Source organism: Cervus elaphus, chromosome 5, assembly GCF_910594005.1.
Source record: "Cervus elaphus chromosome 5, mCerEla1.1, whole genome shotgun sequence".
Taxonomy (NCBI): domain Eukaryota; kingdom Metazoa; phylum Chordata; class Mammalia; order Artiodactyla; family Cervidae; genus Cervus; species Cervus elaphus.
The window spans coordinates 115,978,294-115,995,377 of record NC_057819.1 but is presented as its reverse complement, the minus strand read 5'-3'; the positions used below and the strand labels follow the sequence as shown (position 1 = coordinate 115,995,377).

Sequence of the window (17,084 nt, the reverse complement as noted above, 5' to 3'; positions counted from 1 at the left end):
GCATAGCATGTCAGGGAGGTGAGGGCTCACTTAGCAGATCTTTGTTCACGGTTATTTTAGGCATGCCATGTGGAAGGGGGCAGTGCAGGGCTCATCCCCAGCCAGCTGCTGGAGGAGAAGCGGAAAGCCTTTGTCAAGCGGGACCTGGAACTGACACCCACCTCAGGTACAGTCTTCCCCCAAGACCCCAAATGTGAGATCTGATGTGGCCCTGCCTGGCCTCACTGGTCCATCTCCTTATGGCCAGGGACCCTATGTGGCAGCCTTTCAGGAAAGAAAAAGAAGAGAATGATGTATTTGACCACCAAGAATGCAGGTGGGTGTTGGGCGCGTCTTTCCCCTGTCCTCCTCTAGTGCCCCCGTTTCCCCACCAATAGCTGGTGCATCTCTTGGTTCTGAGTCTGCCAGTCCTGTCCCTAAGTCCTGCCTGGTTTCTCCCTGCTGCCCTTGGCCCCAGCCCTCTTACCCTCGGCCTCTCTGAGAGCCCAGCCGCACCCCCTCCACCTGATAAGCAGTGCCATCTCCCTGTGTCCAGAGTTTGACCGCCATGAGCTGCTCATTTACGAGGAGGTGGCCCGCATGCCCCCCTTCCGCCGGAAAACCCTGGTGCTGATCGGGGCTCAGGGCGTGGGTCGCCGCAGCCTGAAGAACAAACTCATCATGTGGGATCCAGATCGCTACGGCACCACAGTGCCCTGTGAGTGGGAGCCGGGTCCTGCTTGGTGGGGGTTTGGGGGCGAGGGAGCGGGGGCTGCCTTGGGGGCCAGGGCTGGTCCTCTAAATGGGCATCTGCCCCAGGTGAAGTGATACCTTTGGGTGAGAGGTGTAGGGTGTGCGCCCTCTGTGGGTGAGTGTGGGAACTGCAGACTGGGAGGGCGTAGAGAGCTGTCTCAGGCCAGGTGGGCGGTGCTAGCCTTGCCTTTCCCTCCCTCACGTTTCACTTGCTGAAAAAGCCCAGCTGGGCTAAAAGCCCACAGTGAAACAGAGCTATGAGCTGTGCGTGGGCTTGTATAAGACAGGGTTTCTTGGTGACAGAGGCAGCTGGGGTGTGAAAGCTCCTGGTTCCTAGAGGCAGGAACCTGAGCGCTGACCCCAGGTGTGCTTGGCCTTGCTGTGTGGCTTTGGGCTGCACATTGCCCTCCCTGGGCTTCAGCCCTGCATCTGTGAACACTGGCTTAGAGCAGTGATCTCTGCAGGTCCTCTCAACATGGACATCTTGAGTCTGTGGGTGCCAGTGCTGAGGGCGAGGGCCAGATGTGCAGGAGGGCACAGGGCTTCTTGGCTCTCAGAGGACATGAGCCCTTGTGTCTGAGGTGATGCGTCCTGCTTGTGCCCATCGGTCCCTCCTTCCCCCTAGACACGTCCCGGAGGCCCAAGGACTCAGAACGGGAAGGCCAGGGTTACAGCTTTGTGTCCCGTGCGGAGATGGAGGCTGACATCCGTGCTGGGCGATACCTGGAACATGGTGAATATGAGGGCAACCTGTACGGCACACGTATCGACTCCATCCGGGGCGTGGTGGCTGCTGGCCGGGTGTGCGTGCTGGATGTCAACCCCCAGGTACTGCTGGCCTGCTCCTTCCCAGCCTGCTCAGTACCTCTCTGGGTATTCTCCTTGCCCCCAGTATTTCCCCATATATTTCCATGCAACCCAGTATAACCCCTCAATTACTGCTAGGGCCACAGCCCACCCAGAACCCCTTTCTCAGCCTCCTGCACCCCACTCTTATAGTTTCCTCCAGTTCACCCATCTCAGCCACCTGTCAGCTGTCCTGCCATTCACTCCCAGGTTTCATGTTCTAGAAGCCCAGGTACCTCATTCTCCTCTGTTCCTAGATACCTGTCCTCACCCCATCACCCCAGATGTACCTGGGGATATACTCCTGGCCCTCCTCTTCTGCAGGCAGTGAAGGTGCTGAGAACAGCTGAGTTTGTCCCTTACGTGGTGTTCATCGAGGCCCCTGACTTCGAGACCCTGCGGGCCATGAACCGGGCGGCGCTGGAGAGCGGGGTGTCCACCAAGCAGCTCACGGTGAGGCCCTCTGAGGTATGATGGGAGGGGCCTAGTGGCTGCCTGGGCATAAAAGCCAGCCAGAGCTGAGGAAGAGAAGGAGATGGTGTCCGCAAGGGGAGAGGCGCCCACCCAAGGCATCCACCCAGTGAGGTAGGACTAACAATTCTCACTTTATAGGTGTGGACATGGAGGTCTGAGCAAGGAACACAGCTAGTCCAGGGCACGGGAGCTTCTGCCAGGCCCCCTGCCCAGTCCACTCTGCGAACAGAGTGCTGACTCTAGGGAGCCCAGAGGGCTGGAGGGCAGAGGTGGGTTGTTGACAGCTGGGAAAAAGGCTGAAGGGAGGGAGGAAGCTAGAGACTGGAAGGCTGGCTGGAAGGACTAGGTAGCATCAGGGAGGAGGCAGTGCATGGAGGAGAGGCTTCAGGTCAGGTGTTGCCCGACTCCAGGGCACCCCTTAGCTCCCAGGGACCCCAGGGAACAGTCTTCCCCTGCAGGTGGTTTGCAGAGAGTTGAACCCAGGGGTCCCTCTGCTGGCCACACCTAGTACTGCAGCTCTCAGGCTCAGTCTCAGGAGCAAGGTCTGGGCTGGGCTCCCCAGGGCTGCAGCGCCAAGCCCCTGCCCTGCTACAGGTCCCCGCCCCGACACAAGCAGGGCCTACTGGAGCCCCTCAGACAAAGCTGGGCCAGTCCTAGAGCTCCTGCCTGGGGTTATTTAAGTCAGTATTCAAGTCCTCCTCCCACCTCTGCCCCACCAACTTGGATTGGGTCTGGGACCAGGTTTGTCCCGGGCCACACAAGGGATGTGCCCCTCAGGCTGCCTAGGTAAGGGGGCCTATTCAGACTGAAGGGAGCACTGGTTTTGGAGTCAGGCAGACCCTGTGCAGCCGCTGGCTATCTGTGTGACCTCTGTGTGTCTGAGATTTCTCTGTTTAAATGGGAATAATTGGTCCTACTTGCAGAGCTGTAGTGAAGATTATGCAGGTTACAAAGTGTTTAGTGTTGTGCCTGTCACTTCCTAAAGGTTATTTCCTTCCTTCCTTCTACCCATCTGTCTGTCCATGGTTGCAGGAGAGCTGCCATGGGGCATGCAGGGAGGGGCTGCTGCCTCCCCAGCGAGGGGCTCTGAGCCGCCATGGTTGGTACTTTGGGCTCTGGGGAAGGGCCTAGATGATGCAGGCTCTGGGTCCCCGACGTGGTGGGGGAGGGGGGTGTCTGGGAGATGCTGACGCGGGTAGGCCCCCTTGTGCCGGCAGGAGGCGGACCTGAGGCGGACAGTGGAGGAGAGCAGCCGCATTCAGAGGGGCTACGGGCACTACTTCGACCTCTGCCTGGTCAACAGCAACCTGGAGAGGACCTTCCGTGAGCTCCAGGCCGCCATGGAGAAGCTGCGCACCGAGCCCCAGTGGGTGCCTGTCAGCTGGGTGTACTGAGCCTGTTCTCCTGGACCTCGGCTCTCTGGGTCATAACCAAACCCTGAATCCGTCCCCTTCCCACCCGTGACCCCCCAGCCCCCATCCTCAGCTCCCGTCCCTGGCGCTCTGGCTCTTCCTGGGTCTCGGCCCTACATCTGGCTTCAGCGCAGAGGCTGTACTGCCAGGGAGGTGGGTGTTCGTGGGGTACCCCTGTGCCCAGGTGCTGCCCACTCCCTACGTCCATTGGCCACCGGATGTCCCTCTCTGGGGGCCAGACCGTGCCCAGGAGGGTGTCAGAGTCACCTCCATAATTTATGCTCAGTCCAGAGGAGAGAAAAGCTGCTTTGGGACCACGTGGTCATAGGTACACTGCCCGCCCCCCTCCCACCAGTCCCCTGTCCAATCGCTTTTCCTCCTCTGGACTGGCCCCACCCTCTCCCCATTCCTAGGCTCCTCCTACTTCTCACCTCTGCAGCCTAGGAGCAGGCCTTAGGCTTGTTCCCTGTGACCAGGGAGGTACATGACTCCCTGGCAACCAGGCAGGGCCGGGCGGTGGTGCCAGCTTGGTGCCATCCCAGAGGTTGGAGGAGCCAAAGCACCAGCTAGCTGCCACAGCCAGGGAGCCGTGCGGCTCTCAGCCCCCCGCCGAACGGGGCTGGGTCCCTGCCCTTCCCTCATCCACAGCTTTTCACTGCCGAAGTCTCTCCACGGACTTCTCCAAGGTGACCCTGACAGGGCAGCTCTTGCTCCCCGCAGGGCAAGGCTGGCAGGGGCCCTGGGCTCAGCCCAGGCTGGGATGGGTTGGAGGCCAAGCCCCGTGAGGAGAGGAGCCTGCAACTTCTGACGAGAGAACTCCCAGCCCTCCGTGGCCTGTGGCGGGGGTCTGTCTGAGCTCCCTGTCCGTAGTTGTTGTCCGCTTTGGTCTCTCTGGCCGGGTCCAGGTGACATGAGCGCTGCCTGAGGGCTGAGGCCAGGTGAGGGCCGGGCCGTGAGGTGTGGGCTCGGAGGACATTTGTGCCCCAGCAGGCTCCCCGCGTGACTCCAGGGGGCGCCATTCGCCCTGAAGTCTGCACAGTTTCTGTTTCCCCTTGCGGCGGTGCCTGGTCTGTTTCTGCCACTGGTGTGTGTGTGTGTGTCAGGCTTCGTTTTGGGAGAGGGAGAAGCAAAAGGTAGTTTTGCTTTGGAGGTTACTCTCTGGGGGCCCTCTTTTTTCAGCCCCCATTTCTTATGAGACCCTTATCCCAGATTCCAGAGGCTTGGCCCTCCCCGGCTGTCTTCCTCCAACTCTCCTATTGTCTCCTGACCCTAAATGCCTGCCCTCCAGTCCTCGGGGAGGGCGACGGTGTAAAATTAGAATCCCTTTTAAGAAAAGAATGCTGTCCTCGACTTCCCCAGGCATCTCATCCCTCATCCTTCTCTGTGACCTTTCCTGGGGTGAACCTGTCCTTGTAGGGGACCTCCCCCACTACCCCTACCCCCAGCCTTTGTGCTCCCCAGTTCTTCTGAGTGTCTAGTCTGTCTTCGCTGCAGTGTCAGCCCAAGCTGGCCCCTGAACCACTGTGTGCCCATTTCTTAGGGAAGGGGAGGGAGAAGAAACAGAATATTTATTACAAAGTTAGAAATATATTTATTATATTAGGGATCTCATTTGCATTTGCCTAGGTATACAAGTGAGATGTGACAGTCAAGCCTGCTCCCATCTCATTTGCATAGCTTTGCATCCACTATGCACCTCTACTTTCCTCTTTTCCCTTTAGTCAACGTTCTTTTAATTTATCCTTCATTCAGCTCTCCTTGCTTCACCCTCACCCTTAGCCCAAGGAGACTGGGAGTGGGAGGAAAATGGGTGTTCTCCTGCTGGCCCGGGGCCATAGTGTCCTTTGTCCATCCATCCCCACCTCACCCAGAAGACTTGGGAATAGAGGCAGCCACCCCCTTCCCTTTGGTTACGCTCCAGAGCGCCCTGGTTAGAAGACCATCCTTTTGGATGGGAATGGGCGCTAAACATCTTGCTGAGGAGTTGGTACCTGGTTCTTCAGGGTGAATCTCCATGTTCACCTCTGGTGATGCCCGAGGGCCAGGGCTGGGCCCCTCCTTTCCTGTCTCCATCCCTCTCTGAACAGCATCCTTCCTCCCCTGCCTCAGCCCCGCTCGAGGGACCAGGGCTGGGTTGGAACAGGTGTGTGTGCTCATCCTCCCCCCTCCCACTGTGGATGCTTCTATTGAGGACCCTCAGGATAATGAGGGCCCTGTCCCCCTGTCCACACCCAGTCCCAGACCAGCTGTCCTTCCCCCGTCCCATCCCTCAGCCATCTAATTCCCGAGCTTTCTCTCTGACTGGTTTTCTTTCCTTTGATTAAACGTGAAAGCAAAGGTTCTGGGCTCTGTTTGTCTTTTGTTGGGATCGAGTGGATGGCTTCGGGAAAGGTGTAGAGTCGGGGGAGCACAGCATAGATGATTCTGGGATGGAAGCTGGAGTGACAGGTCTTGTGTTCTGTGATGTCCCACTGTTCCACACTCCCCAGCCCTGGAAGATGCTCTGGTTAAAGGCTTGTATCCAGGAGTCTATGGGCATCCATGGGGGCCGGGGAACCCAGGGAACCCATAGCTAATCCACTCAGCTTTACCCAGAACTTGCTGTGTGGTCTTAGGCAGGTTCCTCTCCTTCTCTGGACCTCAGGTTCATCCACTGTAAGGTGTCGTGGCTTCTCCTGGGGTGATGCTAGGATTGGTTCTAGGTGCTGAGCAGCAGGGGCCATAGAGAGTGGTTGAAATGTCACCCCAATGTCTCCATGGGTGTGTGGTTGAGGGGTCCACCTTCCTTCCCACCTGAGTTCCTCAGGGGATCCTAGGATGCTCACTGAACATTCTCAAGAAGGGCTTTGGCTGTTCCCTCCTATGACGACCAAATGTTGGGCTGGCTGCCTTCCTTTGATTTCTCCAAAGCATCCACTCACACAGGGACTAGTGTGGGGCCAACTTGACTGGTGATTTGGAGACAGCCATGGGGCCTCATATCACCCACCTAACAGCTCTGATGAGAATTGAGAACCGAATATTAAACACTCCAATTCCAAAATATCCCTTGACCATTCCCAGCTCAGGGAATGTTTTCTTAGCCAACTTTCCCTCCCTGGGTCCTCCCTTCATGTCGCTGGTCCCTCTCCTTCTTTCTCTCATTGTGGACAAACTTCTTCCCATCTCCTGGGGCACCCCTGGAAACTCAGTCTTTCTTTACTATACCAGCAACTCTGTACTTGTATTTCTGCCCACCTCAGTGGTTCTCCACACTGGCTACCCATTAAAATTGCCTGCAGAATTAAAAAAAAAAAAACAAGAGCAAATAATTGTCTGGATGCCGGTTCAGAGCAATTAAATCAGAAATTCAAGAAAGGCTATCAGTTGTAACTAACAATCAGAACATCATAGCTTAATAGTTTAGCAACTTTATTATTCATTTCTTGTTCACATCACATCTGATGGAGATGGGGTGGCACTCCTAAAAATGATTCAGGGATCTAGTCGCTTGGATTATTACAAGGGAAGCTGGGAAATGTAGTCTTTCTCAGTGCTCCAGAAGAGGAAACAGGGTCTAACCAGCCTCTCTGAGGCTAAGAGTGGAACCTGGGAAGCAGTATGTTTTAAAGTGCCCCAAGTGATTCTAAGTCAAAGTGTTAGCAGCCCAACGGTGTCTGACTCTTTGCGACCCCATGGACTGTAGTCCATCAGACTCCTCTCTGTCCATGGGATTTTCCAGGCAAGAGTACTGGAATGGGTTGCCATTTAGTGATTCTAATATGTAGCCAAATCTGCCAACCACTGCCTGTCTATTTTAGCCATACCTTTGAGGTGGAGGGAATTTCCTTTTAGTTCCAAATTGGCACCAAGGTATTTTCCTAATAAAGACAGTTGAATTTCTTTCTTTCTTTCTTTTTTTTTTAAGTCGCTCGGTCATGTCCGACTCTTTGCAACCCCATGGGCTGTAACCTCCCAGGCTCCGCTGTCCATGGGATTTTCCAGGCAAAAATACTGGAGCGGGTTGCCATTTCTTACTACAAGGGATCTTCCTGATCCAGGGATTGAACCGGTATCTCTTGTGTCTCCTGCATTGGAAGGCAGGTTCTTTACCACCAGCACTACCTGGGAAATCCTTAAATCATTATAACTAAGCTCAAATACATCTTCATGAACAAAATAGGAACCATTACATTCAACACATTTTTGCCAATGAGAAATAAGTTTATTTATTCCTGTTGCGTAAAACTCCACGCTTCAGGATTTGATGAACTCTTGGAAAGTATTTTCTGCCTCCTGCTGGCTGTGGAAATGTTTTCCCTGCAACAAGTTGTCAAGATGCTTGAAGAAGAGGTAGTCTGTTGGCGAGAAGTCAGGTGAGTATGGCGGATGAGGCAAAACTTTGTAGTCCAATTAGTTAAACTTTTGAAGTGTTGGTTGTGTGATGTGTGGTCAGGCGTTGTTGTGGAGAATTGGGCCCTTTCTGTTGACCAAGGCCAGCTGCAGGCATTGAAGTTTTCAGTGCATCTCATTGATTTGCTGAGCATACTTCTCAGATGTAATGGTTTCACCAGGATTCAGAAGCTGTAGTGGATCAGCTGGGCAGCAGACCACCAAACAGTGACCATGACTTTTTTGGTGCAAGTTTGGCTTTGGGAAGTGCTTTGGAGCTTCTTTTCAGCCCAGCCACTGAGCTGGTCATCACTGGGTATCATATAAAATCCACTTTGCATTGCACATCACAATCTGATTGAGAGATGGTTTGTTGTGAAGAATAAAAGACGACACTTCAAAATGACCATTTTTTGGATTTTTAGTCACCTCATGAGGCACCCACTTATGGAGCTTTTTCACCTTTTCAATTTGCTTCAAATGCCAAACAACCATAGAATGGTCGACATTGAATTCTTTGACAACTTCTTGTGTAGTTGTAAGAGGATCAACTTCGATGATCTCAATTGGTTGTCGTCAACTTCTGATGACCGGGCACTGTGATCTTCATCTTCAAGGCTCTTGTCTCCTTTGCTAAACTTCTTGAACCATCACTGCACTGTACATTCATTAGCAGTTCCTGGCTCAAGTGCTTTGTTGATGTTGCACGTTGTCTTTGCTGCTTTATGACCCATTTTGAACTCAAATAAGAAAATTTCTTGAATTTGCTTTTTGTCTAACATCATTCCCCTAGCCTAAAACAAATGTAAAATAAACAGCAAGTAATGTCATTAGCAAAAAAACCCCAGACCCATAAAATAAGAAATGCACATTACATATATATGGAATTTAGAAAGATGGTAACAATAACCCTATATGCAAAACAGAAAAAGAGACATAGATGTACAGAACAGAATTTTGGACTCTGTGGGAGAAGGCGAGGGTGGGATGTTTCGAGAGAACAGCATCGAAACATGTATATTATCTAGGGTGAAACAGATCACCAGCCCAGGCTGGATGCATGAGACAAGTGCTCGGGCCTGGGGCACTGGGAAGACCCAGAGGAATCCGGTGGAGAGGGAGGTGGGAGGGGGGATCGGGATGGGGAATACATGTAAATCCATGGCTGATTCATGTCAATGTATGACAAAAACCACTACAATATTGTAAAGTAATTAGCCTCCAACTAATAAAAATAAATGGGGGGGGGAGAAATGCGCATTAAAATGATGTATAACATAACCACATTTATTCAAGAATGCATTTCAATATCAAACAGCAAAGTTCAGCAATGCAAAACCACAATTATTTTTGCACCAACCTAATAGTAAGGAACGTTTCCAGTTACTCTCTTGATTATTTTTTTTCTTAGTCTTGTTTGTTTATTCTAGAAGGGGGAACTCCAGGTTCATTTTGTCGGAGTATTCCCAAGTGAGATCTTAACTGGAATTGCATTAAAACAGTCCACAATGACAAATCTAGACAGCGTATTAAAAAGCAGAGATGTGACTTTGCTGACAAAAGCCCATATAGTCAAAGCTATGGTTTTTCCAAGAGTCATGTACGGATGTGAGAGGTGGACCATAAAGAAGGCTGAGTGCCAAAGAATTGATGCTTTCAAATTGTGGTGCTGGAGAAGACTCTTGAGGGTCCCTTGGAAAATAAGGCGATCAAACCAGTCAATCCTAAAGGAAATCAACTCTGAATACTCATTGGAAGGACTGGTGCTGAAGCTGAAGTTACAATACTTTGGCCACTTGATGTGAAGAGCCGATTCATTGGAAAAGACCTTGGTGCTGGGAAAGATTGAAGGCAAAAGGAGAAGGGGCTGGCAGAGGAAGAAATGGTTAGATAGCATCACTGACTCAATGGACATGAATCTGAGCAAACTCCGGAAGATGGTGGAGGACAGTGCTGCAGCCCACGGGGTCTTAAAGAGCCAGACATAACTTAGTGACGGAACAACAATCTAGGAGGAATTAGGGCTCTTTAATCTTGCCATCCAGGACTGTGTTCTGCCTCTCCACATATTCAGGCCTCCCTCCAGCCCAGGGTCCCCAGCGGCCTGTCTGCTAGGCAATGCTGTTTAGATTGGCGTGTTTCCAGGCAGTGGCAATGTGATAAAAAGGACAACACGGTGACCTTCTTATTAAAGAAAATTCATTCCTCTCAAAGAACTGCCATTTTGGAAATTCTCTGGTTGTCCAGAGAATCTGCTTGCAGTGCAGGAGACCCGGGTTCAGTCCCTGGGTCACGAAGATCCCCTGGAGAAAGAAACGGCAACCCATCCTAGTATCCTTGCCTGGAAAATCCCATGGACAGAGGAGCCTGGTGGGCTGCAGTCCACGGGGTCACAAAGAGTTGTGCATGACTGAGCAACTAGCACCTCACTGGTTGTCCAGTGATTAGGACTCGGTGCTCTCACTGCCAAGGGTCTGGGCTCAGCCCCTGGTGGGAGAATTAAGATCCCACCAGCCTCACTGTGTGTCCAGAGAAACAACAACAACAACACAAACTGCCCTTTGTCCCAAGATTCTCTCTCCTCTCCCTACTCTTTGGAGTTAAAATGGTCTTCCTTTTATAAAAGGGCTCTGACATTAGAATTTTTTTTTTAGAAGTTCGTCCACCAGGAAAGTCCCTAGAGTTATTTTCTTATTTCTGAATGCTTAAGTTGATAATGTATATTTTGGAAGTTTTGCTGATCTGTGAAATCTCAAAGTTTGAATTAGATCCCTTGTTAGGTTTACTTATGTAGGTGTCCTGAATTTTGTTGAGTATTTTGCACTGGGGTTGCTATTGTGAACAAGATTTTTTACCCCCTATTATATCTTCTAATAAATTACCCAGTTCCTTTAAAAATTATAGCATGAACTTTAAGTCCAGTGGTCACCCATTATCTGTGGGGGATACATTCCAAGACCCTCAGTGGATGCCTGCAACCATGATAGTATTGAACCCTATATATACTGTTTTTCCCCATATAAACTTACCTATGGTAAAGTTCAAGTTATAAATTAGGCATAGTAAGCGATCAACAACAACAATAATAAAATAAAATGATTTTAACAGTGTACTGTAATAAATGTCCATTCTGATTCTGTAAATCTTGGGTGGGACCAGAGATTTTGCATATCTAAGCAGTTCCTGGTCGTGCCCATGTGCTGTTCTTCATGGAACACATGTGAATTAGCAAGTGTTCAAAGCAGAGGGTCTCAAACTCAGTTGCATGTTAAAAACCACTTTGGGAAGTTGTACTCATTCTAATGGGCCTCTCAGGTGGCTCAGTGGTAAAGAACTTGCCTGCCAATGCAGGAGACACATTTGATTCCTGGTTTGGGAAGATCCCCCAGAGAAGGAAATGGCAGCCCACTCCAGTATTCTTGCCTGGGAAATCCCATGGACAGAGGGCTATAGTCCATGGAGTTGCAAAAGAGTCGGATAGAACTTAGTGACTAAACAACAACTGTAATAAAAGCTATGTGAATGTGATCTCTCATATACACAAAATATCTTATTGTATGAATTTAATGCCTTTTCCATCTTAACTGAGCACTTATTGCGCATTGTGGCCGTAACTTTTGCACTTTGAGGTGCGAGAGCAAAGCTAAAAATTTCTTTTTCCTTCTTCACAATCTCTGGGATAGAAGGTTCATTCTTACTATAGATCTTAGCAACCACAGTGTTTGATTTTTTTTCTTTCCTTTTAAAGTTGAGCACATTCACCTTTTCACTTAAAGGAGGTATTAATGTTTTATAGCTTCTCTGTGGCAAACCTAAATAACCAGCATCACTTCTCTGGTGCTTTGGGGTGATTTTGAGAAAAATAAACACAAGCAATGTGGTAGCAAGACAGTCGATCTAATTTAGAGGGCTACTTAGTGACTAGCAGCCAAGATACTCTGGGACCGGCATCATCACTCTACTCAAAATGGCATTCAATTGAAAACTTCAAGATTGTTTATTTCTGGAGCTTCCCATTTAATATTTTTGGACCATGGTTGACCACAGGTAATCAAAACCATGGATAAGGTTGGGGTGGATGTATTCATTCAACAACCATCTACTGAGCACCATTGATCAAGGCAGGGTCCCTACATCCAGAGGCCCAGAGTCTAAGGGAGTAGATAGGAAGAAGGCCCTGATTAACACTCTGTAGTGAGAAGCTGTTATGGGAGCACCAAGAAATGGCTACTCAATCAACCCTTGGGGGCATCAAAAAGCATTTCCAAGATGCTGGAGAGAACTCTCAAACATACGGGGATGTTTAATAAGTGAATGAATGAATGAATGAATGAATGCTTGTTGCACACTGGAAAAGGATAGGTATTTTGGTATTTTTGATACTGAATTTCTTCTACTCCAGAATCCTGGCTCCGAGTGTGTATGCACATATGTGAGGGGAGGTTGGTGGTCATGGAGTCTTTGCTTAAGGCACAGATCACTGATTCCCCTCTAACTTCCAGTCACAAATGTCCCAGTTAGGAAGGGAGTGTCCCGCCCCTCAGTTCATCAGCCCACCCCGGTTTGGGGCCAGACTTAAGACACCCAGACTTCGTGGATTAAGATACTGCCCCCCTTACTGCCTGTCGGGGTTAAGGTGTGTCTCCATATACTTACTTAATGCAGAAGATAAAGCTGTGTTCTAAGAGAGACACAGCGGAAAGAAATGAGACTACCCATAAGCCAACCTCTGAAATGTTACACTGCCTTCAGCTCTCATTTCTTCTCTGCTACATGGGCTCCTGGGCAAGTGGATCCACAGCCTCAGTTACCTTGCATGCTTCAGTTACACTTTAAGACTCCCAAACCCTATCTGCTACTGCTCATGAGACATATCTCCACATACACGAACTTCTTTTTCTTTTTTCGGCTATGCCACGTGGCATGCAGGATCTTACTTCTCCGACCAGGGATTGTACTCATGCCCCCTGCATTGAGAGTGTGGCGTCTTGACCACTGGACCTTCAGGAAAGCCCCTGGAAGAACTGTAGAATTTCTAAGTCCCTTAGAAAATTTCTAAGACCCAAAGCCACAGTTTCAAGTGCCTGCTGTTCACTTTCTCTGTGACCCTCCAAGAACCCCATCGACTCCATCTGGACACTGTGGCCATTGTTTATATGGTTCCTGGCCTCCCTATAACTGAGAGTTCCTAGAGGGCAGAGGCCAAGCTTTCTTGTCCTTTGGCACAAAACCTTAGTATATACAATTGTAATCAAGTGAAAACCATTTTCTTTGAACAAATAAAGACAATCGGCTGACATCTGTAGACATTTTCTTCCCTTAAATATTTATGAGTTGAGCAATGATCTCTGTCCTTCTGAACAGGAAAGAATTTTATAACATACAGTGTGATGTCTTTCTTTTACAGGGAGGAAGTAGACCCGGGGTGTGTAAGTTCTGAATTCTGAAACTGGTTAGGAACAGAGGCTTCATTCTTTTTATTACCACCAGCTTAATCAAACGTCAGCAGAAATTCATGAAGAAGGACCTAGAAACACCTTGAAGTATGACCTTTCTGGAACAACACAAAAGGATAAAGGTAAATTTGGCCCAAATCAGATAAACTTTAAAGGCACACACAAACACTCCCAGCTACATCCCCACACCTGGGAGGGGTCCAGTCAACTAGAGAGATGTTTCAATCTACTTGTTCATTTCAATAATGACTATAATCGTTATGAACAACAATAGCCATTTTCAGGACTTCAGCCATGAGTGAATTAGAAAAATTATTCTAGGCTAAGGAATCAAGCAGAAAAGCTATCAGGAAGTGAGCCCTGAGGGAAAGTGTATGGACAGTTGCCAGAAGATGGAGCTGACGATTAAGAGGGTTCATTGAACCCACTTAACCAAGGACATCTTTCAGTTGGCAGGAGTCCAGCTTGCGGGAGCAGCAGAATGTCCTCGAAAAATGCCATCCTGGAGCCTCAGTGCACTGTGGGAACCAGATATGCCAGGTGTGAGGCATGAGTGTGCACCTCTGACCGCCGTCCCCAACCAAGGAGTGGGCAGTATCTGGGTGTTTGTATTTTTCTCCTCTCTTATTTCATGTGTGCAAGTCTTGGCACAGTGCCTGACAATTTCACAAATAACCTGAGTGTTTCAGCCTGCTCCCACCCATTTTTATTTTTATCAGGGCTTCGTTTCCCTTCCAGAAAGAGATCTTCCTTTCTCTCTGCTGTTTCCCATAAACTTGCCCTCACGCTGTGTAGTATTAGTACTCAAGCGTTAGTCTGTGGACCATTTCACTGGCAGCAAGATGAGAAAATTAAGAACAAAAGGAAAGTTTATCATTAAGCTGAATATATCTACTTTTAAGGATTATCCTTTACTGTGATGTGGTGATTATGAATTTTATTTCATCACACACTGATGTTAAGAAACACCCCATTATTTTTCTAACCTGAATGAAATCTTTCCCTGAATCCCTGCTCATCAGAGTGAAAAGAAATGAGACCTCCACCCTATTTTGGAGAGTTTCTTCACTCTCCTAGAGTTGCACAAAAATTAAAGGACCTTACGACGAGGTGCCTGGACAATGAGAGTCAGGGTTTTAGTTCAGGTGGAGTGAACAAGGTACCTAGTGCTTTTATTTACTTATTTTATTTAATTTTTAAATTTTAGAATGCTCTTTGACAATTACAGGGCATGGCTAAGGCACGTTCACAAGCATTTGTTAGAACTTATGTACAAAACAAATTCTCTTGAGACTTCCGTGGTGGTCCAGTGGTAAAGAATCCCCCTTCTAATGCATTGGACATGGGTTCAATCCCTGGTATGGGAACTAAGAACTGAGATCCCACATGCCTCGGGGCAACTAAGCCCACATGCTATGATGAAGACCCAGCACAGCAAACAAAAAACAACTTTCTCTCATTCTCCAGCTGCTCTTCTTTCCCTTTGTACTTGCTGCTGCAGACCGGTCCCTATGTATCTTCACAGGCTTCCCCAATGGCTCAGTGGTCAAGAACCTGCTGGCAATGCAGGAGAGGCAGGTTTGATTTCTGGGTTGGGAAGATCCCCTGGAGGAGGAAATGGCAACTCCTTCCAGTATTCTTGCCTGGGAAATCCCATTGACAGAGGAGCCTGGCAGGCTACAGTCCAAGGGGTCACAAAGAGTCAGACACGACTGATCATGTACACTCATGCATGTATCTTCATATCTACAAATCCTCAGTTGTTTTGAAAATGCAGACAATGTTTTAGGGATCTGCTTTAAAATATGAACTAAGCTTCTATGCACTAAATCACTCAGACATCAAAACTCAGGGGGACCTTGTGCTTTTAAACAATGAGATCCAATGTGAAGCAATTTTTATTGCATTGCTGGGATTTGTGGGAAGGGAAATCTCAAAGAGGCCACAAAACAAAACAGCCCTCTTAGGCATGGTGAATAGACAGGAAAGGTGGAATTGTGCTAAAGGCAAATGCCAATATTAGCATCACATTTGGTAAGTTAGATATTAACCCAGGGTCAAGGTAAGGCAACCTAAGATTCTGGTATGTTAGGGACCTGGTCCCAAGCTGCTCTCCTATTCTGGACTCCTCTGGACAGAAGCAAATGCAAATTGTTTCTGGAAGAAAGTATCCTCAATTTTAGCCTCTAGATTTTCCATAGATTCATCCAAACACAAGCTTATAACGTGAGATCACAAAACACAGAGAAACAGACCACCATGAGCAACAGTCAACATAAACAATATATTTATTGGTCCAAGGACTTCTGATATTAGGCACAAAATGTAAACTAACCACATGTGTGTAAGTGTTTAATGAAATAAAAGATGGCATTATAAAAATTAACAAGCAACAAGACACTAGAATGGTCAGTTTTGAAGGAGAACCATCCAGAACTTATAGAAATAAAAAAATACAATGATTAAAACAAGAACTAATTGGAGGGAGCTAACAGCAAATCAAACACAACTGAAAAGAGATGGTTGAATAAAAAAGCTGCTCCCTTAAGTATGGTCCTTGGATTAGCAGCATCATCACCCTGGGAACTTGTTAGAAATGCAGACTCTCAGGCCCTATCCAGAACTACTGAATCAAATTTGAATTTTAGGGACTTCCCTAGTGGTCCAGTAGCTAAGACTCCACACTGCCAGTGCAGGGGTCCCAGATTCGATCCCTGGTCCGGGAACTAGATTCCACATGCCACAGATAAGAGCTCACATGCCGCAACTTAAAATTCTGTGTGCCCCAGTGGAGATCAAAGATCCTGAGTGCTGCAAACTGAGACCCAGTGTAGCCAAACAAATAGTTTTTTTTAAGGAGATTTAACAAGATTCCTTGGTAATTAATAGGCATTTTCAAGGTTAAGGAGTACTAAACTAGAAGATAGAGCTGAAAAAAATAGAATGAATAACAGAGAGATAAGAAGGGAAATATGAGAGGGTAAAAGCAGGTAGAAAGGTAAGGTCTAAAAGTTTTTTATCCTGATCAATGGAGACATGAAAAAGAATGAAGTACAGATAAATATTTGAAGATAAATATTTTTCCAGAACAGATAAAATATATGAACCCACAGATATAAGGATTTGTACCAAACAAGAAAAATTTGGGGACTTCCCTGGTGGTCCCTGGCTAAGGCTCTGAGCTCCCAATGCAGGGGGCCTGGGTTCGATCCCTGGTCAGGGAACTAGAGCCCACATGCCACAGCTAAAAAAGATCCTGCATACCACAAGAAAGATCCCAGGTGCTGCAGCTAAGACCCAGCTCAGCCAAATAAATAAGTAAATATACATATTTTAAAATTTGAAGTTTGCGGCCAGGAGTAAAACTTCAAGACACCAAAAGAAGTAGAAAAGCAGTCTGAGAAAAAAAAATAGCATATCACTCACTCTGACAGCAGCAACACTTACAGCTAGAAAAGAAAACAACAGTATTTCCAGAATGCCGAGAGAAAATGGCTGTAAACCTAGGATTGTATACCCAACAAAATCCTTCCAAGAATTTTGATAGAGTTTTTCAGATAAAAACTGACAGACTTTACCATTTACATGAAGTTTTAAAAAGAAAAGCTAATATGTAAGAATCCAAGTTAACGTTGTCTATGTAAAATAGCAATGAGCAATAATGTCTAGTTTGTACCTTCCCACAAAGAGAATTCTAGGCCCAGATGTCTTCACTGATGATTTCTACCAAACATATAAAACATTTACCAATTCTACGTAAACTCTTCCGGAAAATTGAAGATGAGGGACCACT

The 17,084-nt window shown here is 48.1% G+C and overlaps 1 protein-coding gene across 5 annotated transcripts in view; it reads left to right on the top strand.

Moving 5' to 3' along the window:
* Positions 1-5,801, top strand: part of MPP2 (MAGUK p55 scaffold protein 2) — a 43,451-nt gene extending 37,650 nt beyond the window's left edge. For all 5 annotated transcript variants that reach the window (XM_043904772.1, XM_043904773.1, XM_043904770.1 and 2 more), the window contains 6 exons: positions 61-166; positions 248-316; positions 536-697; positions 1,358-1,560; positions 1,903-2,031; positions 3,270-5,801. In XM_043904772.1, the coding sequence (XP_043760707.1) occupies positions 61-166; positions 248-316; positions 536-697; positions 1,358-1,560; positions 1,903-2,031; positions 3,270-3,446 (846 nt within the window). In that variant the 3' untranslated portion in view covers positions 3,447-5,801. The remainder of the gene's footprint in view (positions 1-60; positions 167-247; positions 317-535; positions 698-1,357; positions 1,561-1,902; positions 2,032-3,269) is intronic.
* Positions 5,802-17,084: the final 11,283 nt, after the last annotated feature.